This window comes from Pogona vitticeps, chromosome 3 (assembly GCF_051106095.1).
Source record: "Pogona vitticeps strain Pit_001003342236 chromosome 3, PviZW2.1, whole genome shotgun sequence".
Lineage (NCBI taxonomy): Eukaryota > Metazoa > Chordata > Lepidosauria > Squamata > Agamidae > Pogona > Pogona vitticeps.
In genome coordinates this window covers 15,995,824-16,013,819 of record NC_135785.1, presented here as the reverse complement: position 1 = coordinate 16,013,819, position 17,996 = coordinate 15,995,824, and the positions used below count along the sequence as shown (strand labels likewise).

Here is a 17,996-nt window from a genome sequence, read left to right as displayed (position 1 = left end):
AAAACTGAACCAATTATATGTTATATTGGCACAGACAAGAGATTGATTTTGAATGCGTCACTGTCAGAACAACTTTGGGGTTACTTTCTGCAAGTAAGATTATACTGTGCATTGCTTGGGATATTTTAAATAGAAAATACGGCGTATATGTCTGTGTGTGGAGAAAGAGACACCAGGCTAGTGCTTCCTAAATTGCAGATAATGAATACATTCACTTTTTTCAGTTCCACTTTGGAGGAATGTTGCATTTTAATAGATTTAAAGTGTTAATGTTATGGCTATACTACACTTGATCTTAGTAATTTTTTTTTCTGTGTTTCAGATTCTTTTTTAAAAAAAAATAATATTGGGTGGGACTGGGAGGAAAGGGGATCAGGATTAGGGTGTGGTGTAAAATGGCAGAGGAACAGACGAGACACAGATCTAAATGAAATTATTATTGTAAAGTTGCTCAGATGTGAAATCAACAATTTGTTTTGCAAATAACTGCTTCAGACCGCCTAATATAGAGTGCAATCATGGATAACACCAGATGGCCAATATAGAATTTTTGTTTTAAAAAAAAATCTGTTATGAGGAAACTTCAGGTTAAGAAAAGGAAGTGAAAGCTGCTCTCAAAGCACTTTATTAAAACATTTCACCAGAAATAGATGAAGTACCAAAGCTATTTCAAGCTGCAGAGACCTAATCTATCAAAATTTTTACAAAAAATGTATCAAACAAACTTGAAAAAAGAAAAACAAGGGGCCACCATTAGGAAATATACAATCACAAAGAAAGAAGATGCCTAAGAGTCCAGTAAATATATTAATTTCTTAAGCAAACTGATGTTCAAGATTTTGCAGCCAAGTCGTTCACTATATATGAAGTAAACTATGCTAGAGATTCAAATAGAATTCAGAAATAAAGCAGTACTAGAGATCATATTGCCAGTTTACGGTTCCTTGGCTACCAGAATGTGCCAAAGAACTTGGGAAGAAAATCAGGTCACTTTACAGGTCACTGTAAAGTTTCATTTATTTAAATCATGAAAAGCTATGGATAGGTCTGAAAGAAATTGATGTGTCACATCTTTTTGTCCTGATGCATAATTTAAACTCTGGACAAGAAGGTACTGGTAGGGCAGAACATGGAGAAACAATGCTTTTGCCATTTGCAGAGATTTCAAGCAAGGATGCATTTTATTTTTCCATCTGTTCGGTCTGCATACAGAACATCTAATAAAAAAAACTGAGTTAGATTCAGAAGAAGGGGGAGTGAAACTTGGTGGAAGAAATGTCAATAATGTAAGATATGCAGATAGCACCGTATTATTGGCAGAGACTAACAATGATTTGAAACAATGACTGATGAAGGTAGGTGAAGAAAATGTAAAAGGAGGATTACATCTGACATTAAGAAATGACTACAAGAGAATTACATCCATTAAATTCTGTCAATGAGGAAACTGGAACTGTCGGAGATTTTATATACTTTGGTTCAGGCATCAGTTCAAATGGAGACTGCAGCCCAAAATTAGAAGACAGAGATTCGGAAGGGCGGCTATGAACAAATTTAAGATTAAAGAAGTGTCCTTGGAAACCAAGGTGTAGGTCACTGGTTCTTAACCTTGGGTTACTCAGGAGTTTTGGACTGCGACTCCCAGAAGCCTTCACCACCAGCTGTCCTGACTGGGGTTTCTGGGAGTTGCAGTTCAAAAGCACCCGAGTAACAAAGGTTAAGAACCACTGGTGTAGGTCACCCATAATGTAGTACTCTCACTTACTGTGTAAGGGTGTAAAAATATATTATTCATTTGAAATGGGGTGTTGGAGGGGATCTTTAGTCCTACCAAGGACCACCAGAAAGGGAAATAAGCACATTCTAGATGAAATCAAATCCAAACTTCCTTTAGAAGTGAAAAACGACCATTTGGAGGTCATTCATTCTTAGGCCACCCTAAGTCAGAAGTGACCTGACAACGTATAACAAGCATAATAACACATGAAAATCAGGTTTGAAGTGGAACTCCGCTTTTATTGATGGGTTTCAAACCATATGGAGAGTTTTCATGGAGAGGGAAGGTTCTCCAGTCCGCTGAGGATGAAAGAAGGGGTGAGCTCCTCTCTCCTTGCTTTTATTCCATTTGGTTCCAAGAGGCCCAAACTGTGGGACCCTATACATTACCAATAGTCCTGCTTATGAGAAGCCATAACACCCAGGTGCAAATCTTTATGCATTGTTGGGTGAGTGGTGCCGCCATTTTATAAAGTTTGGCTTCCCAGAATTCCAAGCGAAATATTGAGGTAAGAAAATGGGAGTAAGCATTAGCAAAGGAAACGATGTATCCCATTGTACTATCCGTATCTCAATTCCCTTTTTTACTAAATAACTATCTGGCAAAATCAATCTCTTTTTCTAAACTGATGATTAAGGAAATGTAAAACAAAAATAGAAAAATAAAAAAAAACTTGTTTACTCGGCTTGAGAGACTGTTGTGTTTTCGAGGCTCTTTTCTAAAGATGATTCACAGCTACTCTGCGCCACAAGTGGTCTCACAGCTAAAGGTGAAGGGCTCTATTTGCTGAAGGCATAAGGCAGTCTATTCCACTCTTTATGGCATTAAATTCTTCTTTTCTATTACTCCAGTTCACTCCCTTTCTCTCCTGACCTTACTGTGTGATTCTCTCAGAATTAACGACCCTTGCAAAACATCACTTATGCTAGGTAGTGAATCTGAATGAGACCTATACTGTCTGTTTAATGAATCTCAATTTTAAAAAAAAAAAAAAAAAATGCAAACTTCTGCATTTAGGCACAGTTTTATTGCCTGTAATACTACAGGGCTGTTAAAATACTAAATCATTTATATGCTAAATGTCTGGACACTCACACCCATCATCATCGTTGCTATGCCAGTCTCCTTTGAAATATTTTCCTGCCAAGGTTGTTTGATTCCTAAAGCTGTACAGAAATCCGTAGGCAAAACCTAATGCGCCTTTAAATATGAACAGGATGGGGAGATAACCAAAAGTTCTGCTAGGAGACCCTGTTTTATGAGTTTGTCAAGGAATTACAAATAATCGTTCACTCGGATGCAACTGAAATGCAGTATTCTGCTGAATTTTTGAACTCCTTCTAAGCAGGACTATTCTGTTCTGCTTCTTTAAGAGTCTTTGCTTTCCAGAGCTTGGCCGTAGCTCTGCTTCAGAGTCTGCTATTTAATCTAGAGAAGGTGGGCTTCTTCCACCTCTATTGCACCTCTTTCCCCAAAGACAACGAATCAGCAGATTTCACCCATAAACCCACCACCACCACTAATAGTCCTTTTTTAAAAAGTCAAGTCCAATGAGGAAAGACTGGGGGAACTTGGCATGTTTAGCCTGGAGAAGGGTGAGAGGGAATAACGATAGTCATCTTTAAGAATATGGAAGGCTGTCATATCCAAAGATGAAGCAGGCTTGGGGGGTTTTTTTGTTTTGTTTGTTTAGTTTTTTTGCAGCTCAAGAGGATAGGTCCAGAAGTAAGAGATTCAAATTACAAGAAAGGAGGTTTCAACATTAAGAACAAGTTCCCAACACCGAGACTGTTAGGGAATAGACACCACTGTCTCGAAGGGTGGTAGAGTCTCCTTCAATGGAGATCTTCAAGCGGAGGTTGAATGGCCACCTCCCAAGAATATTTCAACTGTTGATTTCCTGCATGGACAGTGGGCTGGGCTGGATGACCCTTGGAGTCCCTTCCAACTCTACAATTCTATGACTCTATGATTAGAAGCTAGCATGGTCTGTTCAGAACTTGTCCAGAATGAGAACTTGGGTGAGTCCACGCGTAGGTCCATTGTGCAGAGGGAGCAGAGGTCAGGATTTGACATCCAAATCTCCCTGCAGCACATTCCGCAGGTTGTAGCTGGATTCTGTCTTTGGGAAATCTTCCTTTGTCATCCTTTGTCTGCCAGGCAGACCTTTCTGTACGTGCAAGCTTTCTGTTTATGGTTGCTGAGGAAGTGGGTGAGGATGCTGTTTTGTTTGTTTATAATTTTTTGCTCCACCTTTCTCGTTTAAAAGGACTCATTGTCAGTAGAAGACCATTTTTAAAAAGCTTAAAGCAGTAAGTATACAAATACTACAAAAGAATCAAATACCATACAAAAACTGTAAAAAAAAAAAGTCAACACCAGAAACACGTACAAAGCAACAAGGCACAATAGCACATTTAAATGCCTCTTTCAGACAGCCAGTCATTAAGGGAAAGCCTGCCTGAAGAGAAAGGTTTTCATCTGCTTGCAGAAGGACAACCGATATGGGGGCAGCCTAGCCTCCCTTGGGAGGGAGTTCCAGCGTCTGGGAGTGGCAGCAGACAAGGCTCTCTCCCATGTCCCCACCCAACACATTGGTGAAGATGGTGGAACTGAGAGAAGGGCCTCCCTGATAAGGTACATAAAAGGAGATGCCGTGCTTGAGATCGCTTAGACCCAAGCTATTTAGGGCTTTATAGGTTAAAACCAGGACTTTGAATTGTACCTGGAAATGGATCAGGAGCCAAACTCGTTGAAAAACAACGCTGACAATCGCTTAGGGTTTGAGTGAGAAATGGTTAACTCATGAAAATAGGAGTCAGCTTCTGGGATTTTCCCTTGCTTGGTGTAACTTTTTGAATGGTAGTATAAAAGGGTATCACGTAAACCATCTTGACTGCTGCCATTGGTGTTATCACCATTCAGGCTTCCCTTTGCTATGTAATGTGGCATCCTCTTTCCTGCTGGCAACACAGACATGATATTGTGCAGCAGTGTTGGGCCATTTTGAATCATGGATACAGAATCACAATAGCCCACATTCATAAAATGGAAGGTGTTGTTTTTTTAAATTTTTCTTTTTCTTTCTTTCTTTCTTTTCTTTTTCTTTCTTTTTTTTTTGAAGAATAGTTTCAGCATTTAGATAAATCTGCTGAGGTGGAGCTATGTCAAGGAAAACATAAATAAGTTTTAAATAAACAAATTTTAGTCATACCTGTGGCTGTTTCTGAACAACTGGCTTGTATTCAGAGATTCCAACATATCTCAAAAGGATTAAATAAGGTCCAAGGATTCTTAGTACACACTGGGTGAAATCCAATAGTAAGTCACGTCTTGACTAGGGCCATTAAATCAGTGAGGATTTGTAATTTCCATTGAATCAGTAGGCTTACTCTAGTTGTGAATTACTGCTGGGTTTCAGCCTATATATATTAATACTTTAGGTTTAGCCATACTCTTGCATAGAGTTATAGCTAAAAAGAGATTTTATTTATTCCTGCATTGAGCAGAGGGTTAGACTTGATTGCCTTATACTCTAATTCTATGATTCCTTGATATAACTGTGCTTCAGCACAACCATATAATTGCTGATAAAAAATATAGCTATATAACTAGTGCTTTGACTGATCATCCCACTGATATTCTAAAACCCCATTGTTAGTTGTTACCCTCTTTTCCCTTTTGCCCTTCGTTCCCATCATGTACTCTGTACATGGAGCATAATAATTAGGCCATAGGTATATGTATGTATGTACAGACATACACACATATACCTATATGTGTATATATTTACAAGGAAATTCTAAGAATGTGGGCAGCCTAAACAAAAGAATTATAACTTGGAAACTGGGCTTCAGATCAATACAAAATTTGGCACAGTGGTAGCAGACATTCTGCTCTTGCTCTGTGCTGAGTGTGGGAACGTTTTGGGCAAAGGGTTTTCAAGTTATTAATCCCTTTTAAAACGTCTCCGCTGTTCAGAAATAGGCTATGCTAAACATTCTCAGATTTAAAATAAATCACATAAATCGAAAAGACCAGCCTTTTTTATCAGCGTATCTTAAAAGAGAATGGTTGGCCTCAGCAATCTTTTTTATTTGGAAACAATCCAGGCTGCAGGGTCTGAAATACTGATCCTCAAAAAAGGTCTTCACAACCACTTTGTTATAAGACTGAGCATGCATACTGCCAGCTAATCAGTAGGAACTTTGTCAAATGAAACGTTGTAGAAATTCATAGGCAAGGTGAGGGAGATATTGAGAGAGAAAGGTCACAGAAGCAGACTGAAAAGACAGGTTTTCTTTAAAGAGTAAAAACTCCAGGTTTGCTTCAAAGAAAGTAATGGAGTGGCAATTGTCCAGAAAAAGGAGATATTTAGCCATGTATTTTCTGTAAACATTCTTTCAAGATTGAAACCACACAGTATCCTCGCATACGTTTTCAAAGGAGAAATCAGTTCCAGGTTCAAGGCAAATTGTACTTATGACTGTCAATCAGGAAACATTTACCTGACTCTTAGCTAAAGTTTTAACTCTTTCCTGGCCAAAAAGGCTTATCAGAATCATGCTTACAAGGAGATTCTGTGTCTGGTAATAAAACTCAAGGCAGAAAAACAATCTTAAAATTAAAAAAACAGAAATGGAAAATAATAAAAGATTAAGAAGGGATACAGAACAAATATTCAGAAGCTCATTTGTTTAAGCTGCGAAATTACTGTTTTTTGCTTTATGGCTGAATATGGTCTTACTTTATATTAGCAGCGCTTTTGTTCCTATATCTTGCCATAGTCTCTATTCTGCCCATCTTGTCACTATATAATTGCATGATAATTTTTTTAAAAAAATCTAAAGATATTATTATATAAGTTCTGCTCAGGTCCTCCAGAACTGACAGTTGTGGATTCCTTTGTTGAATATACCCACCTCATATTAGATCTTCCTCTTTTCCTCCTCCTTGCTCCCACTTTCCCAAGCAATATTGTATTTTCCAATAATTTCTGAATTCTCTCTATATGTAAGGTAGGATAGGCTCAATTTACTTATTTTTTGCTCTAGTGAGAATTCAGACTTGACTTAATTGAACACCCTCTTATTTGCCTTTATGGCTGGCTGTGGTATCTGTAAGGTATCTTACCAACTGCTCATTTCAAATGATTTGATTTTTAACTCCTGCCTTTTGTCATGGTCAGTCTTTTTATTTGATTTCAAGTGAAAATCTATGCTAACTTTCTGTCCCCTGCCACATTTTTTATTTCAAAAGATGATGGGACATGTTTTGGAAATTATGGAGGCAACATGTTTGTAGAGCAAGGGTTTTGAAATCAGAAAGTCTGCATTCTGCAGAGCAGGTATGGCAACGTTAGTTTGCCTGAGAGGCTAAAGTGTGTGTACTGTATGTCTGTTGTATAGGTTACACTCACTCACAGTTTTGTTTCACCATTTCATTGAATCGCAAACAGTCCTTCAAAATACTTTGGCACAGAAGGACAGCAGCAGCATTCTTGGTTCTTTCTGCCCTTCCTCAGCAACCATATTAAGGATCATACGCTCATCTTCCAGGATCCTCTAGCACTGGGTGAGGGACATTGCTGGTGGAATTTGTGTGTAGTTTATGTATGCTTAAACCTTCCTTTTAAAAAGCTATCAAAATCAGTTCTTCATTTGACCTTTGTTTTATGCATGTGGGATATTGTGCTTCTGTATCCATGACTCAAAACACTACAAAATGATCCAATATTGCTGCACAATATTGTACCCATGTTGCCAGCAGGAAAAAGGATGTCAATCTTTGCATAGCAAAGGGCAGCTTGAATGTTGACGCTACCCATATCAGCAATCAAGATGATCTACAAGATACCCTCTTCTGCTTACTACCATTTGTAGCATTCAGCCCTGCCCTCACCTGTCCGTCACAGCTGGGCAGTGGAACATCAGCCAATGAGGGGATGTAAGGTGGTGCAGAAGGGGGAGGAGTTGAAATATATAAAGGGGTGTATGATGAGAGAGGAAAGATTAGAGAGAGATTTTGAGAGAGTGAGTGATGAGTGTGTCTATGGGCCTGTGAGCCAAACAGTCAGTGAGGGAAGAGTCTGTGTGTGTCAGTGAGTGCGAGACCTTGATTAACATTTTGTGATTTACTTACTTTATTTTGTTAAACCAATAAACAAGTTTTTGTTTTGAAACAACACTTGTCTTTTTAAATCTTGGATAAGATTGGTGGCAGCAACTGAAGAAGAAGAGTGAGCACTCCTGGAGGCCTGAGTTGGTAGAGGCTTCAGCGTGACCGCTACACCATTCACAAAGAGACACCAAGCAAGAGACACCAAACCTGACTTTTTTTTTTTTTACCAGTTAACCAATTCTCATCAAAATACAAAGCAATTGTTGGAGCTGTTTTTCAACCAGTTCTCTAGATATCAATGGCTTGGAGCCACAAAGTAATCAAAATGCCTAGAAGAAATGTTAATGAGCACTAGAAGGTATTCTGTAGGTCATCTTGACTGCTGACATGGGTGTCATCAACATCTAGGCTGGTCTTTGATATTTAAGGTTTGACATCCTTTTTCCTGCTGTTAATGTGGGCATAATATTGTGTGGCAATATTTGGCCATTCCCTGGCATTTTGCATCATGGATGCAAAAGCATCATATCCCACACTCATAAAATGGAGTTTGTGTGTGTTTTTTAACTGATCTAGAACAGACTGAACAGTTTCCTTGGATTTAGATGGAAAGCAGAGGTAGAGCTGTACATCATCAGCATACTGCGATGCCACTAGACCTCAACGTTTGCCAGTAGTTTCATGCATTAGCTTTAGGATACAAAGAACCTGGGAAACTTTGTGGAAACCTGAGGAACACCATAGGACCAATGGTTGCAGTGTCTCAAGTGCTGCTTTCTAAATTGACTTCTCGAGAAAAGTGCAGAGCCTCCATAAATCAGTGCTTCCAGTTCCTGTGATTGAAGGTATGAAAACCAACTAAGGGGACCAACAAAACTAATAGGAACTCCCTCTCTCCAGGAAGATTTCTGCAACAAGATGATCAAAGCAGTGTCTGGTCCATAACCAGTTCTGAAACCTAGATAATCTACATAATGGATCTAGATAATCTACCACAGGCAGCAATTTCAGACCATTTCTTAGCATTTTGAATCATGGATACAAAAGCACAAATGCCAGGAAATGACCTAATATTCTCCTGGGTCTTGCATGGAATGGTCCAGTGCATGTGCAGTTCTTGTGCTTCTGTTTGCACAAGGGGGAAATTCATTAAATCCTTAGAGAAGCAGAAAGCCGCAATACTGGAGACTATCAGCCTACTGCAGTGGGCTTTAGGGTGCATTTAGAAAAACTGATCTCACTACTGCCTCTTTTAGACACAGGAGCCCCCCTCTCCATTGTTGAAAGCAGATGTTCACTGCAATGCCTACCCACCTAGCTCCTTTTATAAATCAGAAAAGGCAAGGGTGAAGCAAAAATGGTATGAGGCTTTGGCTACGTTATCAAATGCTGTGGGATTTGCTGCAGTTCTATTACAGGTCTATTCAAAGTTTATTTTGCTTTTTGTTTTTTGCTGATTATATGATGCAAAGCCTGATTTGATTTGGTCTAGCCCTTTTTGCTCCCAAAATGGCTTTTTTTTTCTCTTTCTGTTGCTGGGGGATACATTTTTTTCCAAGCTGAAATTATTTGAACAGACCTTTTCCTGTATGATCGGTTGATTCTTGTAAAGACTAGGAAGGCATGTCTATGGATGGTGTTTTAATGATGTAGGCAGTTGGGGCATGATATTCAGGACCCATCCCTACATTCTTTCCTATGATCATCTTCTGGGTTGTTGTTGTTGTTGTTTTATTTCTTACATATATGGAATTAGCACCATCACTTTATCACTAGTATTGATAAAGTGCACTAGCACTTAACTAGTACTGATATACTAGTTAAGTGCTAGATCACTTCTGGATGAGAAACATTTTTTAAAAAATATGAACAAAACAGAAACAACCCAGATGGGACAAAAGATGTGCCTGTAGTATGTGGTATTTCTGGAGACATGAAGAAGAACCATGGTATTCTGCCACCTTTTCTGGAACACTCTTGAGTGGCCGACAGTGAACCATAAAAGAATTGTCAGAGGTGGGACCAGAGGGAGGAAGGAAAGAAGACAGGGCTGTGGGCGAAATGCAAAGCACATCACATCAAGTATGAGCACTGAACCTCTGAAATCAATCTGCAGTCCCTGTGCAATCACTTGACTGTGAATTCAGCCGTAATACAGGCTGCGAATCAAACGTCAGTGAAGTGTAGCTGCAGCCTCAGTCTCACCTGTACAAGGATCCTATCCAACTCCAGTGCACAAACTGAAAGGTATGCAATGCAGGTAGATGGTTCAGGGGTTTTTTTTTGTTTGTTTGTTTTACTTGCAAAGTGTCAGGTGAAATATATCAAAATATCAGTCCCACAATGGATTATCAAATGGGTTCTACTTTCTTCTTGGGGACCAAAACATGATGGACCTTTGACCTCTATCAGATGCCTTCATGGCACTGGCAGTAGCGGCACAGAAGAGAGATTTATTGGTGAAATCAACACAACAGAGCAGGCCTTCAGACTGGGCTCCCTCAGATTTTTCTGTCAGTACTGTTCTACTGGCTGTTTCATACAATTCACCCCCTGCGGCTCCCTAGAAAACGAGGGAGCTACATTGGCTCAACTTTCTGGGAAGGGATGATCAGACGTGGTACTGGTCTGCCAGACAAACTGTTTTACTTGTTGTACAGTTTCAAGAGAATTGTCAGACAAGGTGACAAGGTGGAAAAAAAAACCAGGAGCCATCCCATCCAGATCTCCTAGCCTCTTAAAGCAGTCCATTTTTTATCAGTTCCATGCCCCTGAAACAGTTCTGTGTCCCAATACAACTTTGTTGTTTAGTCATTAAGCCGTGTCTGACTTTTCGTGACCCCCATGGACCAGAGCACGCCAGGCCCTCCTGTCTTCCACTGCCTCCCGGAGTTGGGTCAAAGTCATGTTGGTTGCTTCGATGACACTGTCCAACCATCTCATCCTCTGTCGGCCCCTTCTCCTCTTGCCTTCACACTTTCCCAACAGCAGGGTCGTTTCCAGAGAGTCTTCTCTTCTCATGAGATGGCCAAAGTATTGGAGCCTCAGATTCAGGATCTGTCCTTCCAAGTGAGCACTCAGGCTTGATATCCCAATGCAACTAAACCCTACCAAAAGGGGATGGATTAATGACAATAAAACTGTAGAAACATCCGTTGTGCACAGAAAACCACACTCCTGAGTGTGTCCTGCCTTATGAGTAGGGACCGAGTGGGACAGATCCATAGTTGCTGGATCCTGAGCCAATCCTCAGTGGGGTAGCCTCAACATGGATACAGGAGATTCCCCCACACAATAAACTGAGAGAAATCCAGCACTGTTCTGAGATCTGGTTCAGGAAGTAAGACTTTTGGGCAGGGGCCAGAATCCAAATTCTGTCTCGGGTGCCCATCTTCATCTACACACATCCCAAACTGAAAGATTGTGGAGTGGGGCACCTGGTTAGAGAACCTGCCACCTAAGATCTTTGCCTCCCCACCCTCCAGGTCTTTCTCCCTGCGGCTTCTGCTACTGCATAGACAGCCAAGGGGGGTAATTTACAGCAGGGAAGGATTTTAAACCCTGACGAACACCATCATGTGCCTACCACTACCCTAGTCTCACCCAACCAGGTGATACAAGAAAGGACAGCATGTTCATCCAAGATCAATTCCCAGACAGCTGCTATTTTCCCAACCTCTAACCAAGCCTTCAGCAGCAACATATCATAATCTGCTCATCACTTTTCACGTTTTTTCGTGGCCATCACCCTCTGCATTTGAAACTGCAGCCAATTTGAACCCTGGAGGAGAGAAAATGCAAAAACAAACAGTAACAGCACAGCATCCTGTTCACCCAAAACACATTTCCCTTTATGTTATGGCTTCAGCTGTCAATCGCAACCAGCTGACATTGTCATGTTTCTATGAGACTGGACTCTGTCCGAGTGTGGGATCCTCCCTCCTTCGTTACCAAGAGTCTTTTCTTCCTGGGCGGCTTAATTCCAAAGAGCTTGTAAGCTGCTTTCCGGTATTTCTTCGACATGATATTGTATAGGATCGGATTGATGGCAGCGCTTAGGTAGAAGAGGACAAACGAGACCAAGTTGCAGTACTGGCTGATGACAGCTATTTCCAAGGATCCTTCTTCAAAGGATTTGGAAAATAGGTACCGTCCTATGTGGAAGGGCAGCCAGCAGAGGATGAAAGCAAAGACCACCACAGCTAGAAAGAAAGAGAAAGAGACCAGAGGTGTACATTACAGAGATTATGAAATTTGCTAATTTTTCTTTACTTTTGCTTTTACTTTATTTAGACTTATACCCCGCCCCTCTAGACAAAGTCTACTCAGGGCGGCTTACAAAAAAACGATAAAATACAATAGAATAATATACTTACTAAAATCTAATAATACAATCAACTAACTAGTGGATAGATACATTCTCAAGATGGGAAATTAAAGAAACGAAACATAAAATCCTTCTATGTAGGATTTTAAGAACTGCTATAAGATGGCATCCAAGGCAATGGTGGCTGACCGGGGACTCTTAGTTATCTATCTTTGGAAGCAGTGAAGAGCTGGTATTGTAATAGGGAGAAACAGAAGATCAGGGATGTTATGGTCCATTTAGAAATGCAGATATTTGATCATGACTGTCTCCATGGCCACTCCTCCAAAAGGACAGCTCAGGCATGCAAAACAGCTGGATTGATGCATATCCACTGTTGTGGAACAGATCTCTTACCAAGTTAATGGCTCCTAGTGGCCCATGCAAAGCCACATCACCCTCAAATACTTTGGAGTAACACACTGTACAGTTTCTTGGTAAACCCATTTCTTTCCCTGCTACTTGCCAGGATTGCAGCTAACCTCGGAGGGATCAGGGAAGCCTAAAGGTGGTGGCAGATGATGCCATACTCCCTGCTGCTCATAAAGTCCTGGAGCTTTGACGCTGTGGGCCCAGTTTCATTACACCACTGCAGGAGACAGGAATGGAAATGTACAATCCTTGTCTGTTGGCTGCTTTCCCCATGTAACCATTTTATCCCAGCTATCTCTCCATGGCAAACATACATCTGGGAAACCACAGCCAGCAACAAGAAGAACCCCCAGAAAATACAATATGGGAAAAAAGTTAGAGGGGGAGGTGACCCTATCTACTCCCCCAGCTTCCCCTCCGGTTCTTACATTGCACTAACTTTTAGTCTATGCTGGTGGTGATGATGGTTTTATCCCACTGGCGTTTTAAAAACAGTGTGAAAAGCTTAGATTTGGTAGAAAGATAGCTGCTGAAAGTTTTAAAAGAAATATATATTCTATACCAGAGGTGGGATTCAGCAGGTTCTCACCTATTCTATAGAACCGGTTCCTAAATGTACTGTTGGTTCTTAGAACCGTTTGCTGGCTTGAGATGAATGAAGGAGGAGGGGCCAGGTGACCAGCGATGAGCGGGGGGGAAGGGGGCACAATTAGCTGCCTCCCTTCCCGTGCCACACTGAGCCGTCTGAGGTGGGGTGGGGGTGAGAGAGACAGAGCCCTGGAAAGAGCAGAGGCATCACTGGGGGGAAAGGGGGGAGGATGACTCCTTGAGGGGTGGTGATTGACAAGGCATGTGGGCAGGACACAGGGAAAAAGTTTTGGAGTGAGACCGCTTCAGTCAAACACCCAACCGTCCTCGTTTTACTATGATTTTTTTCAAGTTAAAGGTACCACATAAGACTGTTGCTCTGCCTAGAAACAGTTTTTTTAAAAATATCTGAGAGAATATCCAATGCATGAACCAGTGACGGTCTCACTGATCCACGCAAGCAAGTATGCAATAGAAAAGTCACTCACACCACAAAGAGATCAAACCTCCAAGCCTCATTTAGAATAGCAAAGAACTTTTCCTCCTGCCTCAAAACTGACAATTTTGGGAGACAAATGGCACACATATGGCCCACTCTGTTAGAAGGAGGAAGACAGCTATCAGTATTTTAACACTAGTAAGATTTACTATTCTTGAAGGCCATATATCCAGGTCCAAGAAAAGAAAACACATAAACATATAAATAGATAAGGGGAATTGAAACTCTTCTCTCAGAAGCGGCCGCTGAGGGTGAGTGGGGGAGGTGGAGCCTGCCAGGGCTCTGAGGGAAGCCATCATCACCACCAGCGCCTCCACCAACACCAACACCCCTCAAAGCAACTGGTGAGGAGAAGCGGTGGGTGCGGGGTGGAGGGCAAAGATGGAGGAGGAGGAGACCTCAGAGGAGTCAGTAACTGAAGGACTGATTTAGGTGGTGGGGTTGAGGTGGAGTGGTGACAGATTGAAAAGAGACCATACCTTCCAAGCCAGAAGGAAGTGTGTGTGGGGGGAGGGAATAACTCCACAACAGGTGCATAAAGGCGGCCTCCAGGTAACAACAAGCAGGGCTATCAGTCATTTCAGGAGCAGGAAAGGGGAGGGAAGCAAATTTTGCTGGTGAGTTATAGGGTGAAATAGGAGGTAAAGGGAAGGAGAGATGTGTCAGTTCTCTGTCAAACTTGGTCATAAGCACCCACTGTGAGGTGTGCGTTTGTGTGTGTGTGTGTTTGGCATATGCCCATAGTGAGGGTAACAGCAGCGGTATGCCCAAACAGATACACTGTTTGCGCATACCGCTGGGAGACCACTGTGGAAGAAACCCTCATCGGATCCACTGTCCTGGGCATTTATTTATTTATTTATTTATTTATTTATTTATTTATTTATTTATTTATTTATTTATTTATTTATTTATTTGTTTGTTTGTTTGTTTGTTTGTTTGTCATTAGGACATAGAACCTGTTGTTAATGTATTTGAATCCCACCACTGTTCTATACCAATATCAGGAAAAGACTTTTTGGGGCAAGGAAAAACTTCTCTTAGAGCAGGGTGTCTGGGTGTGAGCATGTCTACTTCTCTCTGTATATACAAACAATTTTCATCAAATCAATCAATAAAGATACCTGTGATGATGATGATGATGATGATGATGATGATGATGATGATGATGATGATGATGATGATGATGATGATGATAGGGAGTTTGTATAACAGGAATCTTGTGAAGACATTCAAATATTCCTACATGAATTCTGACAAAGAGACAGTTGGTCTTCTAGTTCTAAAAGTAGCTTTTCCTTCACTGACCCTCAATATTCACTGACAATATTTTGAAGGTAATAATGGAACCAGAATGGGGAGGTCATGGATCTAATGCAGTGCTTCCCAGCCTTGGGTCCCCAGTGATGTTCTTGGACTAAAATTCCCAGAAGCCTTCACCAGTTGCTGTGCTGGCCAGGGTTTCTGGCAGTTGTAGTCCAAGAACATCTGGGGAACCATGGTTCTAAAGGGCTCTGACCCCCTCCTCCTTCCCTCGGTACAGCCCAAGAACGGTGCTGGTGGCAAAATATTGCAATGAAGAGAAGGTTTCTCAACAACAACAACAAAAGTATAAGGCTGGCCAAGAAAATGGCATTTGCTGCTCTGACTCTTGAGGAGCAGAAGCCACGACATCATGGCTGTCAGAGGAAGGTGCTTAACCCCCACCCACCCCGAATTCTGAATGTCCTAATTGTTTTAATGGCCTCAGGAAGATGTGGTTTCTTAGCTGTCTACTCTGCGTGCACCAATTACGCTCACATGCCACTCGTGGAGCATTCCTGCCACTTTGAAAAAAATGTCTGCCGAGGCTCCAGATAGCACTGCTGCCGATCTCACCCTTCTGCCTCAGGGCAGGTCTGCCAGAAAAGCAGCCGCCATAAATCACCCAGTAAAAGTTTTGGAGCATAAAAAAATAAAGTATCCATTGGTCATCAAACAAAAGCAAAAAAAAACGCATGTGCTCCTAGCCAAAACTGTCTGCTGCGGACACTCTGTCATCAGGGAGCTGCCAAAAAGTTCTCCTTCCCATTAAACTTTTGAGGAGAGTGATAAATACATTTCTTCCTTCCCTTTGTTCATTTCTTACCAGGCTGGAAAATTGAGTCCAAGTTGAAAGCATTTTTCAACCACCTAATCAGTCATGTCCATAATGTTAAATCTTGCTCTTTCTTTCTTCCTTTCCTGCTGAATGGTTGAGGCTCAAACGCAGGATTTACAGCTTCTGAATTTGTCAAACAAGCCCGTAACAAGCCCCTTGGAGTGTTTCTTTTAATATAGGCCCATCTTCTAATGCACATTTTCTGCAGAGCCTTCAATCATGAGAAGTATAGTGCTGGGAAGAGCAGGACAAAGAACTGCAGGGGCAGCACTGTGGATAGACGTTAACGTATCTACCTGCCAATGCTGATCAAGGAGAATATGAAGAAGGAAGGACACATTATAATTACAGTCGTGCCCCGCTTAACAATTACCCCACATTACGACTAATCCGCTTCACAACGATGTTTTTGTAATCGCAATTGCGATCACAAAATGATGTTTTAAATGGGGGAATTTTGCTGCGCGATGATCGGTTCCCTGTTTTGGGAACCGATTCTTCGCATTGCGACAATCAAAACAGCTGATCGTTGGGTTTTCAAAATGGCCACTGGGTGCTCAAAATGGCTCCCCACTGTGCTTAGGGACAGATTCCTCGCTATACAGGCACTGAAAATGCCCGCTGTATGGAGGATCTTCGCTGGACAGTGAGGTTTTAGCCCATTGGAATGCATTAACCGGGTTTTAATGCATTTCAATGGGTTTTTTTATTTTCACTTTACGATGTTTTTGTTCTACAGAGATTTCGCTGGAACAAATTAATGTCGTTAAGTGAGGCACCACTGTATAAACTGTTATATTCTTCTAGAAATCACACATTAAATGGAATCTTGAAAAAGAGACATGAAACGACTCCTTGTAACCTGCCTCCCTGATTATCTGGGTGTCCAAATCTTAAAGACACCTAATACGCAAACAAACTAACAACCTGATTTACTTCCCCGCCAGCCAAGTTGTCCTGAGAGGTCTCTCCCTCCCAGGAAACCAAAGGAAATGTTGCAATTTTGACTACGGCTTCAGTTGGTGCCCTGAGATCTGGTAACCCTAGTTCCAGGTGATACAGCGACAGGCTTGCTTGACCTTTTTTGCCGTTTCTTTCAAAACATAAAAATAAATTCCCCTTTCTTTTCACTGTGCCTATGCTGTACATGCACAGAGACATTCCTATCTACCTTTGCCCTCTTCAATGCATCTAACAAACTGGGCTCAGGTGAACAACAAGCAGGAAAGGACTTAACGCTTACTGGAGCACAGCAACTGATGTCCAGTTTCACGAAATGACAGTGAAATGGTTAATTACTCTACAGTTCAGTTTTAAAAAGCCTTGTACACAAATCAAAGGCAAGAGCGGGTGATAACTTTATTAGATCACTTTAAAAAATTGCAAACAGAAGCTGGGTATTGATTTTCATCAGACTGCATACCACAGTGCTGTGCATGGTGAAGAAAATCATGCCAGATGTCAAAGCCATCCCAATCAACCCCGAAGGTACAATCAAATGCATGCCTGTGACTTGAGCCTGTAGTCCCTTGCTTTGAACTAAGGAATGTGTACTGCACATCCTGCCATGTTTTTGGGACCTCTTTCTGCACCACCCACAGTACCGTAGTGCCCAGCCTGATGAAGACCCTTATGAGGCTGAAAGATAACTTATGTTTGCATTTTTTTAATGGTCTTATAAAGGTATTGGCCATACTTGCTTTTAGTTAATTACCCTGTTTATTACAATCCTGTTTTTACTGCCAAAGAGGTATCTCCGGGGCCCAAATACCGGGACTATATACCTTGACAACAGGGTAGAGTGATCCTTGTTGCTTAGGCTTATGCAGACATTATAAAATTTGCTTTGAGGGAGCACTACAACTCCCAGAAAACCCCAGGCAAATTAGGTCCTGGCCATGCTGCATGGGGCATTCTGGGACCTGTAGTCCAGAAACAAACCTTTCCTTTCATTGTCATTTTCATCTTCAAAAGAAAGAATATAACTTTTGGCAAGAAGTGTCTTTTACTTCTTCTTGCAACCATAAAGATGGCTAAGGGCTGTAGAATGCAACGATAGCAACAGAACGTTATAGATAGCCTCTGTAATTAGAGCTGAAAGCACACTCCTGTTGGTGATATGTGATTCAGGGAG

The 17,996-nt window shown here is 41.3% G+C and overlaps 1 protein-coding gene across 1 annotated transcript in view; it reads right to left on the bottom strand.

The window, feature by feature from the left end:
• Positions 1–1,122: 1,122 nt before the first annotated feature.
• GHSR (growth hormone secretagogue receptor) overlaps positions 1,123–17,996 on the bottom strand; it is a 28,358-nt gene continuing 11,484 nt past the window's right edge. The window contains exon 3 of the mRNA XM_020793825.3: positions 1,123–12,099. Within this exon, the coding sequence (XP_020649484.2) occupies positions 11,792–12,099 (308 nt within the window). The 3' untranslated portion in view covers positions 1,123–11,791. The remainder of the gene's footprint in view (positions 12,100–17,996) is intronic.